Source organism: Lissotriton vulgaris, chromosome 5 (genome assembly GCF_964263255.1).
Source record: "Lissotriton vulgaris chromosome 5, aLisVul1.2, whole genome shotgun sequence".
Taxonomy (NCBI): domain Eukaryota; kingdom Metazoa; phylum Chordata; class Amphibia; order Caudata; family Salamandridae; genus Lissotriton; species Lissotriton vulgaris.
In genome coordinates, this window is record NC_141693.1 from 859,643,925 (window position 1) to 859,661,683 (window position 17,759).

Below are 17,759 nucleotides of genomic sequence, written 5' to 3' on the forward strand. Positions count from 1 at the left end.
CAGAGCTTCTCCCTTCGTTGCCTTTCTTGGGCTTTCTGGGCCCATCTCCAGTAGAGCAGTATGACAGGTGAGATTCTGGGCACACACACCATGAAGGCTGTCCTGTTGTGATATCAACATGACATCCAGTTATAGACTGTGCCGGAAGTGGATATCAGGAAAAGAGGTGACTGAGTCATCTTTTGAGTAGAGCGAATGATGTCAAGTCCATTGCCTATATACAGGAAGGTTGCACCTTCCCACATGGGGCCTTATTTATGAGGCACTCGTGCCGCTGTTATGTCACTGTTTGTGACGCTGCGGCAGCACAAAAAATGCGCCACACTCCATCATATTCACAAAGTGATGCATCTAGGCAGATGAGTCACTTTGTAAACCCATTCGCTACATTATACCCGCATCAGATATAATGTATGCAGGGTGGACATTCCGTTGCAGGAAAGCCACATAGAAGTGACGCAGAGAAATCTATGACATTTCACTGCACCACTTCTAGGGCGTGACTATGTCAAATCCTTACCCCGACTTGAAGCATGCGTAAGGAGTGACACAGGGCTTTTCACATGGGGCTTGACCCATGTGAAAAGGAATATTGCTGGAGTTGCATCTGTTTTCAGACACACTCCAGCAATGCTCCAATTTTGCGCTTACAGACAAGTCAGGAATACAGACATATCTGTAAATCGCAAGGATGGGGCTATTAAAAGTGTTGCATCGCTGTTTTCCCGCAGTGATGCAACACTTTCAATAAATGCGGCCCATAGTGTTTAGAAAAGATAACACAGAACACATCCCAACCATAACACACCAAAGCAAGCAAGATTCTGTCAAACAGACTCTAAAATTATTCGCAATATGTATTCAAATAATGTTACATGTCTATATGTTTCATAGTAAATACAAATTAAGTTATACAGGTGCAGCTTTATAACTTCAATCTCCTTGTTCAGCCCAGGGATCTGTTGAAGATTGAATTTGGGTCGACAGTGCATATGGAAGTGAGTATTTTGCTATCAAGTGTATAGCAAGGCCGCCAATCACAGCTGCTGTCTGGAAGCAGCAGTGGGGAGGGTGGGGGGAAGGAGCGAGTGGTGGGGGATCACTTATAAATAAAAAACACTTACCTCCCGGCCGGCCGACTGGCCGGCTGCTGTCGCCACCTCTTTTGCGTCCTCATCCTGGCTTCTTGTAAGAAACAGGAAGCACCAGGACTCCCACGCTCCCCGCAACCAATCACAATGCTGCAATGCAGCATTGTGATTAGTCTGAGCGTGGTAACAAGGTACTCAGCCAGGGGTTTTAGAGGTGGGCATGTTCTCCATGCAGGCTGTAATGCAGCCTGCATGGAAAAGGGGAAAAGTGCTCATGATTGGTTTGGGTGGCCCGAGAAGTCCAACCAAACATTCATTGGACACTTAGGAGGGTTGTACCCTTCTCCCCTAAACTTCAACCTGCCCTGCCCCCTCACGCAAGCTGCCACAGCAGGAGGACAAAATAAAATTATAACATTAGTTACTATCATTTTATTTTTTCCTTTCTTTTGCTGCTCCGAGGCAGTGGGGAAAGGCTCCTCCGCCTTAGCGGAAGAGTCGCCACTGGAGATAGTTCAAGGACCCACTAAAACTATGTGATGAAAGAACATGTTGCGGTTGTGTCGAAGGCTATGGTCAGATCATTACTGTTTTAAAAAAATTAAGGTTTTGTGTTTTTAAGACAGCCTGCTGTGAGTCCCACATGACCATGCATTAATTAGCTAGCTGCATGAGGGGAGAAGGGTATCGCCTCTTACTCCTCCTGAACTGGCCTCTCCTAGGCCTAGTTTCTCTGTAATGGACTACACTTAATTTTAATCCTTAGACAGGCCCACTTTCTGGCACCAGACAGACACTTCTGCACTCATACACAAACCACAAAAACAATGTGATTGCACCTCTCTCTCTTTGATTTTAAACACAAGCCAGTGCAGATTCAGGAACTAAGAATGGTTGACTACACTGAAGGCAGATGAAGAGGAGGGCGTAAGGACAGGCATGGCCAGGATGCAACATGGCCATAGACAACTGCCACACTCGGGAAACAGCCTTTACTATGCAACCATTACAACGCATGCCATTACATCGCATGCCGTTGCAACGAAAAGGTGTGCAGCAGTGGGAAGAAGGTGTTGGATTTAACTCCAACACCTCCCCTACTGTTGCACACACTGGAGTTGGAATAGAAAATAAATCAATTCCAACTTCCAGCGCTCCCCGACAGAAATTTGGGGTAAAGGTTGGCATTGCAATGGCATGCGTTGTAATGGCATGCGTTGTAACGTCACATATTCACCGCACTCTGATGGTGAATATTCAACTATTCACAGCATACCAGGGCTACTGGTCTCCCAGGTACTCACATGCAGTGATTGTCACAAATCAGACACTCTCATCGGAACAGTGTTACAGATCTCCGGGTACTCACCCCGCATGACAGTTACAGATGTATCATTTATCGCACAGCTTCATGGTTACCTGTCGCTAAACACTAACACGCCATGGTTGTTATTACTATCCACCGACTCAAATCACTTGCTGCCAGGGCCTGGACTGGCCATATTGGAAACAGTGAAGGCCCTGGTAGGCTGACGACCAGGGGATTGGTTCAAGCAGTGGGTGGGTTGGATAATCCACCCTCTAGCCTAATAAACGTCCTTTAAGGAAGTGCACACATGGGGGTTATTTACAAGCTCCTTGCGCCGCAGGTGCGTCACTTTTTCCAATGTTAAAAGTGATGCACCAGTGGTGCAAGGGGCTTGTAAATAAGCCCTAATATTGGTGTACTCAAGGACACAATTTTCCCCACCCTCTAAAATCCTCCTCAGACGCTTGGTTTCACTTGCTACACTCACTCAAAGCTGGTTAGAACATACTATCCAGGGCTGCTTTTAGCTCACAGTCCACCACTGCCAGTGACCACCCACGAGGACTGCATCTACTTCCACCACATGAGAGTCACCAACAACTGACACAAAGTTTAGGGTCCGGGCAGTGTCAATACTATGGACAAGATGTGAATTAAAAGGAATCTACTTAAGGTGTCTGGGGTGGCTGGTGGGAATATTACACCATGACACCTATTTACAAGGGAATTGAGATATAATTGAAAAACGAGCTTCGTGGGCTTCCATTTCCATGACATGGATTGTGTGTCCCTGAGAGGAAATTGGGAATGCCCACCTCGAAGGATGGAACAGTAACAGTGGAATCGATGGGGGCTTACATCTTTTTTACTGATCTTTTCTGCCAAAAAGGGGCTGAGTGAACAACCCTTGAAATACACACTGTTGAATTTCTTAAATGAGTAATTTAAGAAATATATTTACCCTCGAAATGTGTCCAGAGAAAGAAGACGTCTGGATTTGGGTTGGTCAACTTTAAGACTTCCGTGAACTGCTGGAGCCGCATCCTGAAACAGAGAAAACACATTTTTCATATCACCCGTTGCTGCACAGTGCATACTCTACCCAACTCAGTACTTGGCTGGTCTTGTTTGTGGCCGGAAGGCTGATGTAGGCCCATTGGAAAAAACAGGTGAATTCCTGGTGGAGTGTGCTTTTCCAAGACACTTACAGCTTTGATCTGATATAGACAAACGTATCTAGCAATGTCATTAGAATACCTCTGCCAAACATGATGGTAAAACCTTCTCTGGTGAACAAACATGGCTGTATTAAACTGGAATGACATGGAGAGCAAAATAAAAATGGCTTTAGGCGTGGATCCTCTGTACTGGGGTGAATGTTTGACATTGTTCAGCATTCTGTCTATTAATTGTTCTTTTTGCATTTGTCACCCCGAGCGGGACGGTATGCCCAGACGTGGGTCTTGTGTTCTCCATGCCACTGGAGTCAAGCTATCCAGTCAAGGGCGTAGCTAGAGCTTGTGGCGCCCGGGGCTACCCCTCAGATTGCCGCCCCTTGGGGGGGGGGGGAGGACGGTGAGCACTTGAAGGATGTCCGAGTCTCCGAGGAGACTCGCGTAGTATTGCTGCTAACGGTTACCTTGATCATGAAAGTTACATTTAGTTATTTATAAAGTTTTATATAGCACGAACTTGAACCCGAAGGATATCAGAGCGCTTTACAATTTGAGGCAAAGGTAACAAATCATTAGAACAGAACATTAGTCTAACATGGGGAATCTAATGGGCATTGAGATGTTTACTCCTCTCAAAATCGGAATAGTTGTTTGTTAGAAATGGGGGTCTCTAGTTGGCAATGGCTGGCCACTGTCCCAGTGGGGACCCGTCTTCCTAAGTCAGATTAAGGGCACTACACCCCTTGATAACCCCTGCTCAACCCTGTGGTAACGTAGCACGAGCAGCTAGGCTTATCTCAGAGGCAGTGTGTAAAGCATTTATGATCATACATAGTAACACAGTGAAGAACACTACAAAGGGACACCATACAAGTAGTTATAAAAAATACGTATCTTTATGCATAGACTTAACACAAGACCAATAACGGTAATGTCATCAGTCGGTGCGAGTTTCCCAATTTAAAATAAAGGTTTACAATTTGTGATGCTTACAAAATCGCAAATTGGAAATTGGTATTAAGAAATGGCTATTTGGTAATGATGAGCCTTAGATCCTAATATCTGCAAATTCAGAAACAGTTATTTGCTAAAAATTGCTATTTTTTAATTACCAAATGAAGTTTTGTAATTTTGGCTCTACTCCTTTTGATGATTTGCCTTATGTTTATAGAATAGTGTAGCCCCTTTAACCAGCGCGGGGCCACTGGAAAAATGTGAATGCAAAACTGTGGCATTTTCTTTGCAGAAATACAGATTTGCCAAAGTCACAGTGTATTTCATCTCTGCTTTATAATGTGCAGTTGCTAACAAAAAATATAGCTCAAATGGCGCAAAAGTTTAGTAAATACAACATGACACATTTAGTTAAATGCAGTGGCATACATTCTACAAAAGGTAACAGGTCACTTTCCAATTTTCTGTATTCAAGTGCTCTGCTGGAATTAATCCACAATGATAGTACTGGAGATGGCTTTTTTCTGCAGCATGAAATAAATCTTGACGTCTTTAAAGTAATCAGACAGTGTGTAATTACTTATTCCTTCTTTGTCATGAAAACCATTTGCTTCATTATTCAAGCAAATTTGCGTTACACCATGCTGTTATCACAACAGCAGTTATTTCAAGTCGCCACCAGAGTACAGAAAATCTCAAACATTATACATCTCTTTGCAAGGGGCTGAGGAATTGCATATTTGAATGCCTCCCAACAAAAAAACATCAATTATAGATATGGAATGTAAACTTCTGCTCTGCAGGGCACTTTCGTAAAGGAAATAGGATGTGCTGGAAGCACATAAAAAGCTAAAGTGAAGACCAGCTCCTTTATTACATGAAGTGTGCACGCGCAGGCATAGGTTCTGCTGCATGCAACACTGTACATTTTACCCAAAATATCTTCCTCTAGGTATAGGCGGGACAGCGCTAATAACATTGTGATCCAGTGCTCCCAGCGAGATAAAATCGCCCTTTGTGGACAAATTTTGCAATAGAATCGGTGCACGTGTTCAGTTCTGTTTCTTAAGAATCCTTTGGACTTAGTCTAGAAATCAAAATCCCCTTTTTATCAATGCGCGTTAACACGAGGAACGCACGGCTAATACACACTCTGCATAAAGCTGCATATTTGAACTTTTCTTGCCACATAATTTAGTTAAAGCTAGCGCATAATACAATTTTCTACTGTGCGGAGTTGATTTCTTTCTGCAATTCTCAAAGTTTTCAGAACGGGTGTTTATGAGTTAACATGTACTGGTCTAGCTACTTCCTCAAGAATTAGTGCAGAGAGGGAAGAGAGAATGCATGTAGGGATAACGTACAATTAAAGTAAGAGAGGGATTTACTAACTAGCCAGGCTGGCATGCTTGACATGTGGCTGGCTCAGGCACTAGCCCGTCAGAAATCCCAACCCATATCCCATTCTCATGCCCCCACTCTTAACAAGGCCTCGTCGCTCACTGCGTTAAAGCTTCTACTGCCACCACCAGCATGTGACTTCGAGTACACAGGCAAAGACTACGGCAAGGCGGCCACTCAGCCTTCCATCCATCCAAGGTCGATAAAATAAGTACTTTATTGATCAAGAAACATAGGCTGTGGGGAGGGAGGGGGCACAAGATGCAAACTCATACTCATGCATGGATTTTCAATGAAGTGCATAGCCATAGATCCTAACGAACGGCAAAGTGCAAAACGAATCTGGGCACTTAAAGTGTGTAGAAGTAGTGAAACACTTGTTGGTGCGTGCCGGTCGTGCACAGTGCAATGATTGCAGCGTAATTGGACGGACGGACGGTCATCTTAATGCATTGCTTTCCTCACCTGAATTATTTGATAGTTGTACTTGTTGTGTGGGTGCCGCTGCCCCTGGTCGTATGCAGGCTGCAGGCAGGCAAGATGAAACTAGAATAGAGTGGTAGTGACGCACTCCTCTGACTTCCCAGGCTCGACACGACCACGAGGGGCGAGCGTAGGCGCGGGGCGGGCAGTGAGCACGTAACGTGTGATGTCACACTGCTTGCTACGGCGCGGCGAGGGCTGGCCAAAGTCCTTACAGGGCCGTCATTGGTTGCGCACGCTACCACTGGATTGACGGCCCTGGAGGAGGACTGGACTACTAGCGTGACTGAGCGAGGCTGGGAGGAGGAGGGGCGGGCCAACAACGGTGACGGTCATCACGTGAATGTTGAGAATTTTCATTTCATTTTGAACCCGGGCCGACCATGACGTGACAGCAACTAAGACAGTGTGTGATAGTATTCAACTTCGTAAACTAAAGAGCGCCGCCGCCCACCCTACCTACAGTCACTAGTGTGTGTCACTCACAGAGACCTCCGCGGCCGCAACGGGCCTCGGCCTATGACAGTCAGTGCCGGCCCGTGCGGCCGCGGCCGCCTCAGAAAAGGTGCCGCCTCAGAAAAGGTGCCGCCTGGGGCGGACCGCCCCCCCCTAGCTACGCGGCTGTATCCGGTCTGATGAGGGGTGATACCCCAAAACCTAACTTTCGGTGCTTGTTTCCGGTCCAGGGAGGACCTGGCCTGGCAGTTCGGGCTGGGCGATTACCATGGGGAACACGGTCAAGACTGATTTGGATCTGTTTAAACTTGAATGGCATGGGGAGCAAAAAAACAATGGATTTAGGCCCAGATCTGTGTACTGGGGTGAATGTTTGACATTGTTCAGCATTCCGTCAATCAATTGTTCTTTTTTAACAAATCTGGATATTTCATCGAATAACAACAATGTCATACGTTTTGGTGCATCAATATGTCAATATCCATTTTCAAAAGTAGCTACTATAATCCTACACTAGGTTATAGTTTTTATAGATCAGGGAGGCTTTGTCCCAATCCCTTACCATGTCACCTACAAGATGAACAGTGGACAGGTTCCATGGTGGAAAAACAAAACAAAAGTCTTATGGTTTCCTTCAGCCTACCCTCTCTAACCATTCCTTGCCACTGGAAGGCGGTCTGCATGTAAAATGGATGCTGCTGGTCTCTGGGCCTGCTTCGTTGACTCATGACGCTGAACAGCAGAGCAGCTGCATTGTGAAACCCATATACACCCAGTGTGACATTTCTACCTTTCATTTCACCTTTTGGTCTGCATGCAACATTTGGCAGCCCAATTAGCACAACTGGTACAGGGACTTGTCACAGCCACATGGAAGCCTGTAGGTGAAATGTCGTAGGCTCGGCTTGTGCAAGCATTTCATGCTGGGTCAGAACCACATTTGACAGGGACAAATACTGCAGCAAATACCGTTTCTCATAATACTTATAGTAAATGGCAACCTTCTAAGGGGCATATTATCAAGCACAGCGTTAAAATTATATCTGCTTTAGCGGCAGAAAACTGCTGCTAAAGCGGCGATAATGGGCTTGATAATATGCCCTTGAGAATTCCAATAGAAGCCCATGTTGACACCAGAACATGGGCTTCTATTGGAACTCTCAAGGGCATAGTATCAAGCCCATTAAGGCCGCTTTAGCGGCAGTTTTCTGCGGCTAAATCGGCAATATTTTTAACGCTGTTTCTTGATAATATGCCCCTTAATTTTTCACCAGGCCAAAACAGAGTTATACAATTTCTTTCAAGTAATTCCACTTCACCCTCAATACCATGAAATCACCTCTCATCCTTCTCATAGTGCAGGTCATACCCGAATAAGCTTGCTACTACACAACGGCACACACGTTTTGTTTCCTCACAATTGCAAACTACTTTCTGTAGGCGATTTGTCTGCTAAAAGAACATAAGTATGCATATTGTTATCCAGTTGTATTTACTTAGGCGATGCATTAAATACAAAATGCCACTTATACCACTTTGACCTCGAATTCTCCCACTTCTGCCCACCTCTTTAGACCTCAAGGTATTCATCTCATAAATTCAATGTGTGACTTTCGATGTAAAATAGTTCTTGCAATTGAATCCACTATTTTGAATCCCTCTCATTCTCCACTTCCTACAAAAGAAGAATGTTTTTGAAGGTTTCGAGTGACAGTTCCCTTCCCCTGTGGTCCACAAAAACCTGCTTACCCCCAAGCAACCTTTTAACCCTTTTACCTCCCTTGCTTAATTTTGAGTGCCAGTGGGCATGCGAGTTTACTTCCGGGTTGCTTCACAGCGTCCTCCATTATCTATTGAAGACAATACCCTAAAGAAAGCGAAAATTAAAGCCCCCTGGTACACGCCTGACCTAACAGCCGCACACCTACTCTGCAGGAAAGCGGAACGTAAATGGCATAGAACCTACGATAATGACGATCGTAACTACTACATCCTACAGAGGAAATATTATCACTCAACCATCAAAACAGCAAAAAGAACCTACTATGTAAACGCCATTAAAGAGGCCAGTCAAAAACAAAAAACCCTCTTTTCCATAGTAAAATCTTTCACCAAACCAAAAGCTCTTCAACCAGAAATCCCCCCTTCCCAAGAGCTGTGTGATAAGATTTCTGACTACTTTGATGAAAAAAATCTCCTCCATCCACAAAAACTTCCCCCCTCCCCCCCCTGTGCACTCAATCTTGGATCTAGACAAACCTCGCCCAATTGCAAACAGTCTCAATCACTTTACCCCGGTGACCTTGACTCAGATCAGAGAAGCGATCCTTTCATGCAAATCTGGCTCCCCTTCTGACCCTTGTACCCCCAAGATCCTCCACATCATCATTGATGAAGTCAATCCTACCATTAATCAAATAATCAACCTCTCCCTCAAAACTGGCTCTGTTCCCCTCTCCTGGAAAAAAGGGGTGGTTAAACCTCTCATGAAAAAGGCAAACAAACCCCCCTCTGACCTAACTAACCTCCGGCCCATCACCTTGTTACCTGCACTAGGCAAAATAACTGAACAGTTAGTCCACAAGGAGCTCAAGTCCATTCTCGACACCCACAACCTTCTTCACCCACAACAGTCAGGTTTCCGGTCTAAACATTCTACCGAGACCGCCCTGATCGAGCTGACCGATACCATCAAAATCCTCCAAGATCAAAGGAAGAAGGCCATCCTGATCCTTCTTGACCTCACGGCAGCATTCGATACCATTTCTCACTCCATTCTGCTTAACAGACTCAAAGACATCAGCGTTACAGACTCAGCCCTAGCCTGGATTAGTTCCTTCCTCAGTGACAGGTCTCAAACTGTCACACTGGGTCCTTTCCATTCGAAAGAAAAAAAGGTCTCTTGTGGAGTTCCCCAGGGCTCCATTCTGAGTCCCCTCCTTTTTAATGTATATCTCATCCCTCTGCTTACCCTTATAGAATCGTTCGGCATAACCGTCACGTCTTATGCCGACGATACCCAGCTTGTCATCCCTATCGACGACAATTCAAACACGGCCGAACTCAACCTTAAGCACTGTCTCACAGCGGTCTTTCAATGGATGGACGCCAACCACCTTCGCTGCAACTCGAATAAAACCGAGATCCTGCCCATTGGTAAGAATGCTTCTTTTTGCTCCGCCCTGTGGTGGCCTGATAATTCCGCTGCCCCACCTCAGACAGTTTCATCAGCCAGAAACCTCGGAGTTATTTTTGATTCCGATCTCTCTTTCGATACCCACGCCACGACCGTAGCAGGCAAATGCTTCGGCATCATAAAGTCCCTGAGAAAGTTCTTTGACTTCCTCCCGCTCGATTCCAGAAAGACCATCGCGGTAGCCCTCATACTCTCTCGAGTGGACTACTGTAACGGCCTTCTGGCAGGGACCAAAAAGTCCACCCGATTGAAACTTCAAAGTGTCTTGCACACTGCGGCGCGTCTTGTCCTTAAACTCCCACGCAAATCCTCAATCACCAATGCTCTTAAATCCTTACATTGGCTCCCCCTGCATAAAAGAATACTCTTTAAAATGCTCACTGTAGCTTTCCGAGCCTTCAATAAATCCGGTCCTTCCTACTTGTCAAGCCGCTTCCCCCACTACACCCCGGCCCGCTCTCTCAGATCCTCGCAAGAAAACCTCATGACCCCCTCCAAATTCAATCTGAAGTCTAAAGGCGGTAAAACACTCAGTACCCTGGCTATCAGAGCCTGGAACAGCATGCCAAGGCATCTTAGACTTCAGACGCTCGAGAAGCCGTTTAGGAAACACCTCAAAACGTGGATTTTTAATCTCTCTGATGACTGGACTAAAGCAGCCATCTAGCCCCCCACTACCTTCCTTGTGATTTGGTCCCTGGTTTGTCAGCGCCAAGATGCTCCCTCCGGAGCGAACGTTTGCGCTCTATAAATACATATCCAAATATCCAAATATCCAAATATTGCCAAGTGAGTCTCGGGTGAGGATGACTTAATCGGGGTAATGCCTCACATTATTCAGTATGAAACCACTTTTCTTCCTTAATAACCCACTCTGTGATTCAGCTCAGCACTGAGTAAAAAAAGGTTGTAATGCTTGCACAAGCATAGAAAGGACATTAGCTTCTCACGGCCATTGGGTTACACAGCATATATAGGGGTAGATTTACAAGCCCCTTGCGCCACTTTTGGGTAAATTTTCCTATGTTAAAAATTACGCAAAAGTTGTGCAAGGGGCTTGTAAATCTGCCCCATAATGTTTTTAAGAAGTTAGACTAGACTCGAATAGGGTGTTTTTTGCATAAACTTGCATAGATTCTTACTTATGGTCACTCACTTCTCAAGACTGCATTGTAGAATCTCGAATAACACCTCTCCACAGATCATTCGCTCACCCTCTCCCTTGTAGTTTAAGCAGAAGCTTATGACCTTCCCCCAAAATGCTCACAGGAGTTCTCCTTCACCTTATATTGCGCACTATCTCAAATGCTTTCTTATTGCAAGTAGCTGTTTATGAAAAAGTGCCAGATTGACATAAACTTTCCATTATCAACAAATGCTTTATGAACACAAACCATTTCATGTCAAACACTAATTCCAAAGCAAATAATGTTTTTTTAAAGCATTTAATTTCAGCATTAAATCTATCAATTAAAGTACATGCATGCACTGGGGCATGTTTTTTATATTCCATTCAATGTGAGCTGGAATCTCTGCACCCTACCGTGGAGGGTCTTATTAAAAGCGGTAGTGTTACTGTGAAAAATCGTTAGGCGAGAGAGCTACTCAGAAGTGGTTGTCTACTTAGGGCCGGACTGGCAATAGCGGGAACCGGGCATTTCCCCGTAGGCCAGATGGGTGGTGGCAGTTTTAGACTGTAGGGGGCAGTTTTTAGGTCAAGCCTGGGCAGCGCATGGGCTGCTCTGCAAGGCATGCAGTATTAGAAAATACATTTGAAGCTCCGCCCCTCCCGCCATATTTTTCATTGGCTTGTGTCTTTGTCCTTTGTAAATGCTAGCTTCTGATTCCGTAATCGGCTTGTTAGTCCTTCCTTAATACCGCCTTGTCTTCATTTGTAACCTCCCGTGAGGACTGGCCCTTTTACTTCTGTTGTTACCACCATCTGTTATTCAGTCTGTAAGCACTATTTCTTTAGTGAGTTTTGTCTTACTGCACGCACAACATGCTTTCCTGCAACACTCAGCACGCCATGCGCACTTTCACTTTTCAAGCAGCCGGGACAATGGCGGCTGCTTCTTTGGAATGCCATAGGTCTTGCATTTGGGAGAATTTAAGCAGGTGACATTTACAGTGCCAATATTTTCAAAAGACAAGGGAAACCCAAAAGGAATGCCACTGGGGTCCTTGGGCAGTAGTATATTTTACGGAACAGAGGACCCTAGTAATCAACGATCAACCGAATGATAGACATATACTAAATAGTATATATGACTTCTGTCCAGCCGGACAGAGTTGTTTATTTTCAGATATAAGGTTAAATGTGTCAGTATAACATTTATACAAAAGTGGGCACAACCTGTGACACACAATAAGGACCTTATTGCACCATATGTTTTATTTCAATTTACATATTGCGTTAAACAATGGGTTGCTATGGTTTAATTCCAGTCTGTAAAATGGATTATTAGTACAGACCGCCTTTGTGCGCTTTTACGTAATTGGTTTGTCATATGTCTTGTCTTGTCCTTTGTGGGTCACAGGTTGTGCCCACTTTTGTATAAATGTTATACTGACACATTTAACCTTATATCTGAAAATAAACAACTCTGTCCGGCTGGACAGAAGTAATTTACAGTGCCAATGGCTCAAAGTCTTGTAAGACCTATTGCATTGCAAATGCTTGTTATTACTGGGGGCTGGGGTTCAGCAGTGCTGCAATATCGCCCCCCTGTAACAAAAGCAGCTGCAGTGCAGCACCCTACATCCTAAATCAGTAGATTTGGAATGTATAAAATTAAGCTGTAAAAAATTGCCATAATACAGTGCAGTAGGGCCTCTCACACTTGGCAGTCCCAGTCGCAGTCCCAGTCCCAGTACCACTGCCCCAGCCCCTGCCCCTGCTGCAGTACTGACAGCTGTGCTCCTACCACCACTTGCTGGATGAGAAAATAATTCGTAATCAGCGATATTCTCTGAACTGTTCCAAGGACATACCAGCTTTATTGCCTCATCTCTTCTGTTAAATTCCCTGTTCAAAGCTCATACTCTTTATTATATGTGTCTATGCAGAGGAGCTTCACTTTTAAACATACAGAAGTACTCTCACATTTCTACAGTCCAGCAGGATAGTTTTGTTCTCATTATACTGAAATTGTTTTGCACCATCCACCAATTCTTGGGGAGTTAGTGGTCCATCATCCATGTTTTCCAAATTCAGAGATAACGAGACAGGAGACAAGATGTGTTTTTGTAATAAGGGCATCATTGCTCTGAAATCCGAAGGAGTCTCTGCTGCCCCTCCAGCTTAACACGGACTCCAATTCCTGGTATGATTACTGTATAAATACTGGCCCAGGACAAAATCCATTTAGTTTAATCCTTGGTACATCTCTCCTAATTGTGTCAAATGTCTGATTCAATTCAGCGAAGCATATGTACAAATTCCGGTTGCTCACTGAGTAAATGTTTTTTTTGCAAGGTAAGCAAGCACTCCACATGGTTCACCAATGAACAGTCCATCCTGAATCCTGCATGCAAAGTGGGAATCACGTTTTATCTTCCACCCATTGCTTTGTGAAACAAAGTATTAATGGGGTGTATATCTCACTAGCAATATTTACTGGGGTTGTTGGCATATTATTTTGGAATTGCTTTTGTCACACATTTTAAAGATTGGGCCAATAGACCGCACCGCACCTCACCTCACTTCACCTCACCTCCCCTCCTCTCCCCTCCTCTCCCCTCCCCTCCCCTCCCCTCCTCTCCTCTCCTCTCCCCTCCCCTCCCCTCCCCTCCCCTCTCTTCTCCCCCCTTCCCCATCCCTTCCCGTCCCCCGCTCCCCTCCTCTCCTCACCCGCCTTCCCTTCCTTTTTTCTGTTTCCTTTCATTTCTTCTCTTCTCCTCTCCTCTCATGCCCTGTCCTATCCTCCTTTACCCCTCCCCTTCACTACTCTCCTCCCCCTCCCCTCCTTACTTTACCTTCCCCTTTCCTTTCCTCTCCTCTCTTCTCCTCTCCTCCCCACCGTCTCTCCCTCTATCTCCTCTTTCCTCTCCCTTCCTCCCCTCTTCTCCTCTCCGCACCATGACGGTCTAGGTGCTTGGGGGGTTTGCGCTTCAACGTGCACAAATTTGTACTAGTGCAGTGGACCACCCTTGTAGTCAGTCTAGGGGAACTACCAGCAGGTCATAGAGAAGGAAGGGTGTCCAAGACACAGCTGTGGTAGACAAATGGATCCAATCTTGCTGTTAAAACTATTTAGAACAGGGTTGTTTAGATGTAAAATGTCTAGGATTATACTGCTGATGTATTGATGTGTGCAGAAGCTCCGGTGTCTGGAGCCTTGCATTATATGTGACCTCTGACAAATAAAATCTGTTAAAAAAAATAATATTTAGAACAGGACGTAAGATACTGCACCATAATTGAAGTAAAACAATGGCACTCCCTGACTTGCATTGGTACACTACTTCCCCAAATCTTGTATCCGTGCTGACCACAATAAAGTGGATGCGATTCTTATCCCAATAAGGTCTAGCAACCTCAATTGGTGCCCATTTTTCTTTCCATGCGTAAGAACATGTGGGAAACAAATATCATTATTTTCTTTTTTTTCAAGTTCTTTCTTAAATGATTAATCACGATGGATCTCCATGGAGTTCAACAGCGTTTGGAGCCCAATTTGTGTTCTACTGATTAATAGCAATTATTACTGTAAACTATTATCGATGTGCTCAATCTCCTTAAGTTTGGAGGAAAAAAATAGCCTTCTTGAAAGAGGCGAATAGGTCAGTGGTATAGATAACAAATAAACCAAAAGCTAATATACCACACTTTTTTAGGCTTCTTGTGGTTCCACATTTCTTGTAAAACATTGCTTTCTCCCTGTTTGAATGTGAACACGTAATGGGACGTACTCTTTGAATGACTCCCAGTCTCTAAGTCACTCAGTGACCCCAGGCCTTCAGTTTTGCCAATAAATTCTCTCGGTGCACCATCTCGAATGCACTATTAACATCAACAAAATGGTAGCTGAAGGGACATTTGTTGCCTCACTACTTTATCCATGATGCCCTTTGTAGCCACCAAACAGTCACAAGTACAATAAACTTGTCACAGTCTCCTTCTTGCCAGGATACTATGTGCTGGCTAAAGAAGCTATTTCGCTATGATATTTAAAATATCTATCTATCTATCTATCTATCTATCTATCTATCTATCTATCTATCTATCTATCTATCTATCTATCTATCTATCTATCTATCTATCTATCTATCTATCTATCTATCTATCTATCTATCTATCTATCTATCTATCTATCTATCTATCTATCCGTCTGTCTATCTATCTGTCTATCTATCTATCTATCTATCTATCTATCTATCTATCTATCTATCTATCTATCTATCTATCTATCTATCTATCTATCTACATACACATAGATAGATGGACAGATATATAGATAATCACTGGCAAAACCAAAGAGCACAGGTACATTATAGTTAGGCTCAGATTTCCATCATTACAAAACCAGTGAAATTCAGCAGTTATAGTTACCCAAGCTAACTATAACTTATGCCCCCACAATGCACTGCTTATGACCTCACATATTACACCACTCATGACATGGTCAGTGACATCACTGATGGCATCATGGATTACATCTCAAATTACATCACTGATGACATGGTTAAGTGAGTGCAACTGTTTTTAAGAGTTTATTGGTGTTAAACGTTTATATTAACCTACTACAAAAGTTAAATTAGTATACTAGGTGCACTACTACAGAGTGACACTACTTATAACATATATTATGTGAGTGACTGTATGACTGTATCCTTGTGTGTATGGGTGTGTGAGTGGCAGTATGGGTGTATAAGTGGATGTGTGAGTAGCTGTGTGAGTGATTGAGATGCTGTCTGAGTGGCTATTGGTTGGTGAGTGGGTGTGTCAGTGGCTGTATGTGCAAGTGAGTGGGTGTCTGATTGGTTGTATGAGTGAGTGACTCAGTGTTTAAGTTACTTATGGGTGAGTGAGTGGCTATTTGAGTGGGTGTTTGGTTAAGTGAGTTGCTGTCTGAGTGGCTGTAGGAGAGTAAGTATCTGTGTGAAGGACTCTATGGGTGAGTGGGCAGATGTGTGAGTGCTTGTAATGATGTGTGAATGGGTATGTAAGTGGTTGTGTGAATGTGTGAGTGAGTGTGTGAGTGCTTGTATGGGTAAGTGAGTGGCTGTGTTGAAAGGCTGTTTGGATGAATGACTGGGTGTGTGCGTGACTGTGTAGGTAAATAAGTGAGTGTGTGAGTAGCTGTATGGGTGATCGTGAGGCTATGTGAGTGGCTTATCAGGTGAGCAACTGGTTGTAAAAGTGGTGTATGGGTGAGTGAATGCTTGTGTGAGTGGCTGTACCAGTGAGTGAGTGGGTTCATGAGTGCCTCTGTGGAAGAGTGTGAGGCTAGGTGAGTAATGGTATGGGTCTGTGAATGGTATGTAAGTGATGTATGGGTGTGTGAGTGGGCGTATGAGAGGTTGTATGGGGTGTGAGTGGGGAAGAGTGTGAGGCTAGGTGAGTAATGGTATGGGTCTGTGAATGGTATGTAAGTGATGTAGGGGTGTGTGAGTGGGCGTATGAGAGGTTATATGGGGTGTGAGTGGGGATGTGAGTGGTTCTGTGGACGATGTCATCAGTGATGTCATTTGAGCTTTCAAGTGAATTTCTATGTTTTTGAAACTGGTAGCTGCGTGTGCAGATTGGTGGAGAAAAGGGGGCGGGGCCTCTGATGAGCTCTTAGGAATCTTGCTGTAAGGGACTTACAGGATGTAAAAGGAGGGCTTCTTGGCCCCAAAAGTCCCTCAGCATCCAAGAGGACTTCATACCCCAACCAGTATTGCACCAGGAGGTGCATTTGCAGAGTAGTGGAGAAAGGGGCATGGCCTCTGAAGTCCTCACAGCCAACCCTCTGTCAATCAATCAATCAATCAATCATGGCATTTGTAAAGCGCGCTACTCACCCGGGAGGGTCTCAAGGCGCTGGGGGAGGGGTAGGTTACTGCTCGAACAGCCAGGTCTTGAGCTGCTTCCTGAAGGAGAGATGGTCTTGGGTTCGCCGAAGGTGGGTGGGGAGGGAGTTCCAAGTCTTGGCTGCCAGGTAGGAGAAGGATCTTCCTCCGGCGGTGGCTTTGCGGATGCGTGGAACGGTGGCGAGTGCATGGCTGGTCGATCGTAGCTGGCGGGTGGGCATGTAGAAGGTCATGCGGTCGTTGAGGTACTTGGGGCCCAGGTTGTGGAGAGCCTTGTGTGCATGGATGAGGAGTCTGAACGTGATTCTCTTGCTGACGGGGAGCCAGTGCAGGTTTCTCAGGTGTCCGGAGATGTGGATGTGTCGGGGGATGTCGAGGATGAGTCGTGCGGAGGCGTTCTGGATGCGTTGGAGTCTTTTTTGAAGTTTGGCTGTGGTTCCGGCGTAGAGGGTGTTCCCGTAGTCTAGTCGGCTGGTGACGAGTGCCTGGGTGACGGTCTTCCTGGGTTCCGTGGGGATCCATCTGAAGATCTTGCGGAGCATGCGCAGGGTGTTGAAGCACGAGGCTGAGACGGCTTTGACTTGTCTGGTCATTGACAGGGAGGAGTCCAGGATGAAGCCCAGGTTTCGTGCGTGGTCCGTTGGTTTGGGAGCGATGCCCAGTGCCGGGGGCCACCA

General features: G+C 45.1%; 1 protein-coding gene across 1 annotated transcript in view; it reads right to left on the reverse strand.

Annotated features, from left to right (window-relative positions):
- LOC147711708 (heparan-alpha-glucosaminide N-acetyltransferase-like) overlaps positions 1-17,759 on the reverse strand; it is a 1,547,073-nt gene that overhangs the window by 821,962 nt on the left and 707,352 nt on the right. Inside the window, exon 7 of the mRNA XM_086920225.1 lies at positions 3,362-3,444. Coding sequence (XP_086776351.1) covers positions 3,362-3,444 — 83 coding nt within the window. The remainder of the gene's footprint in view (positions 1-3,361; positions 3,445-17,759) is intronic.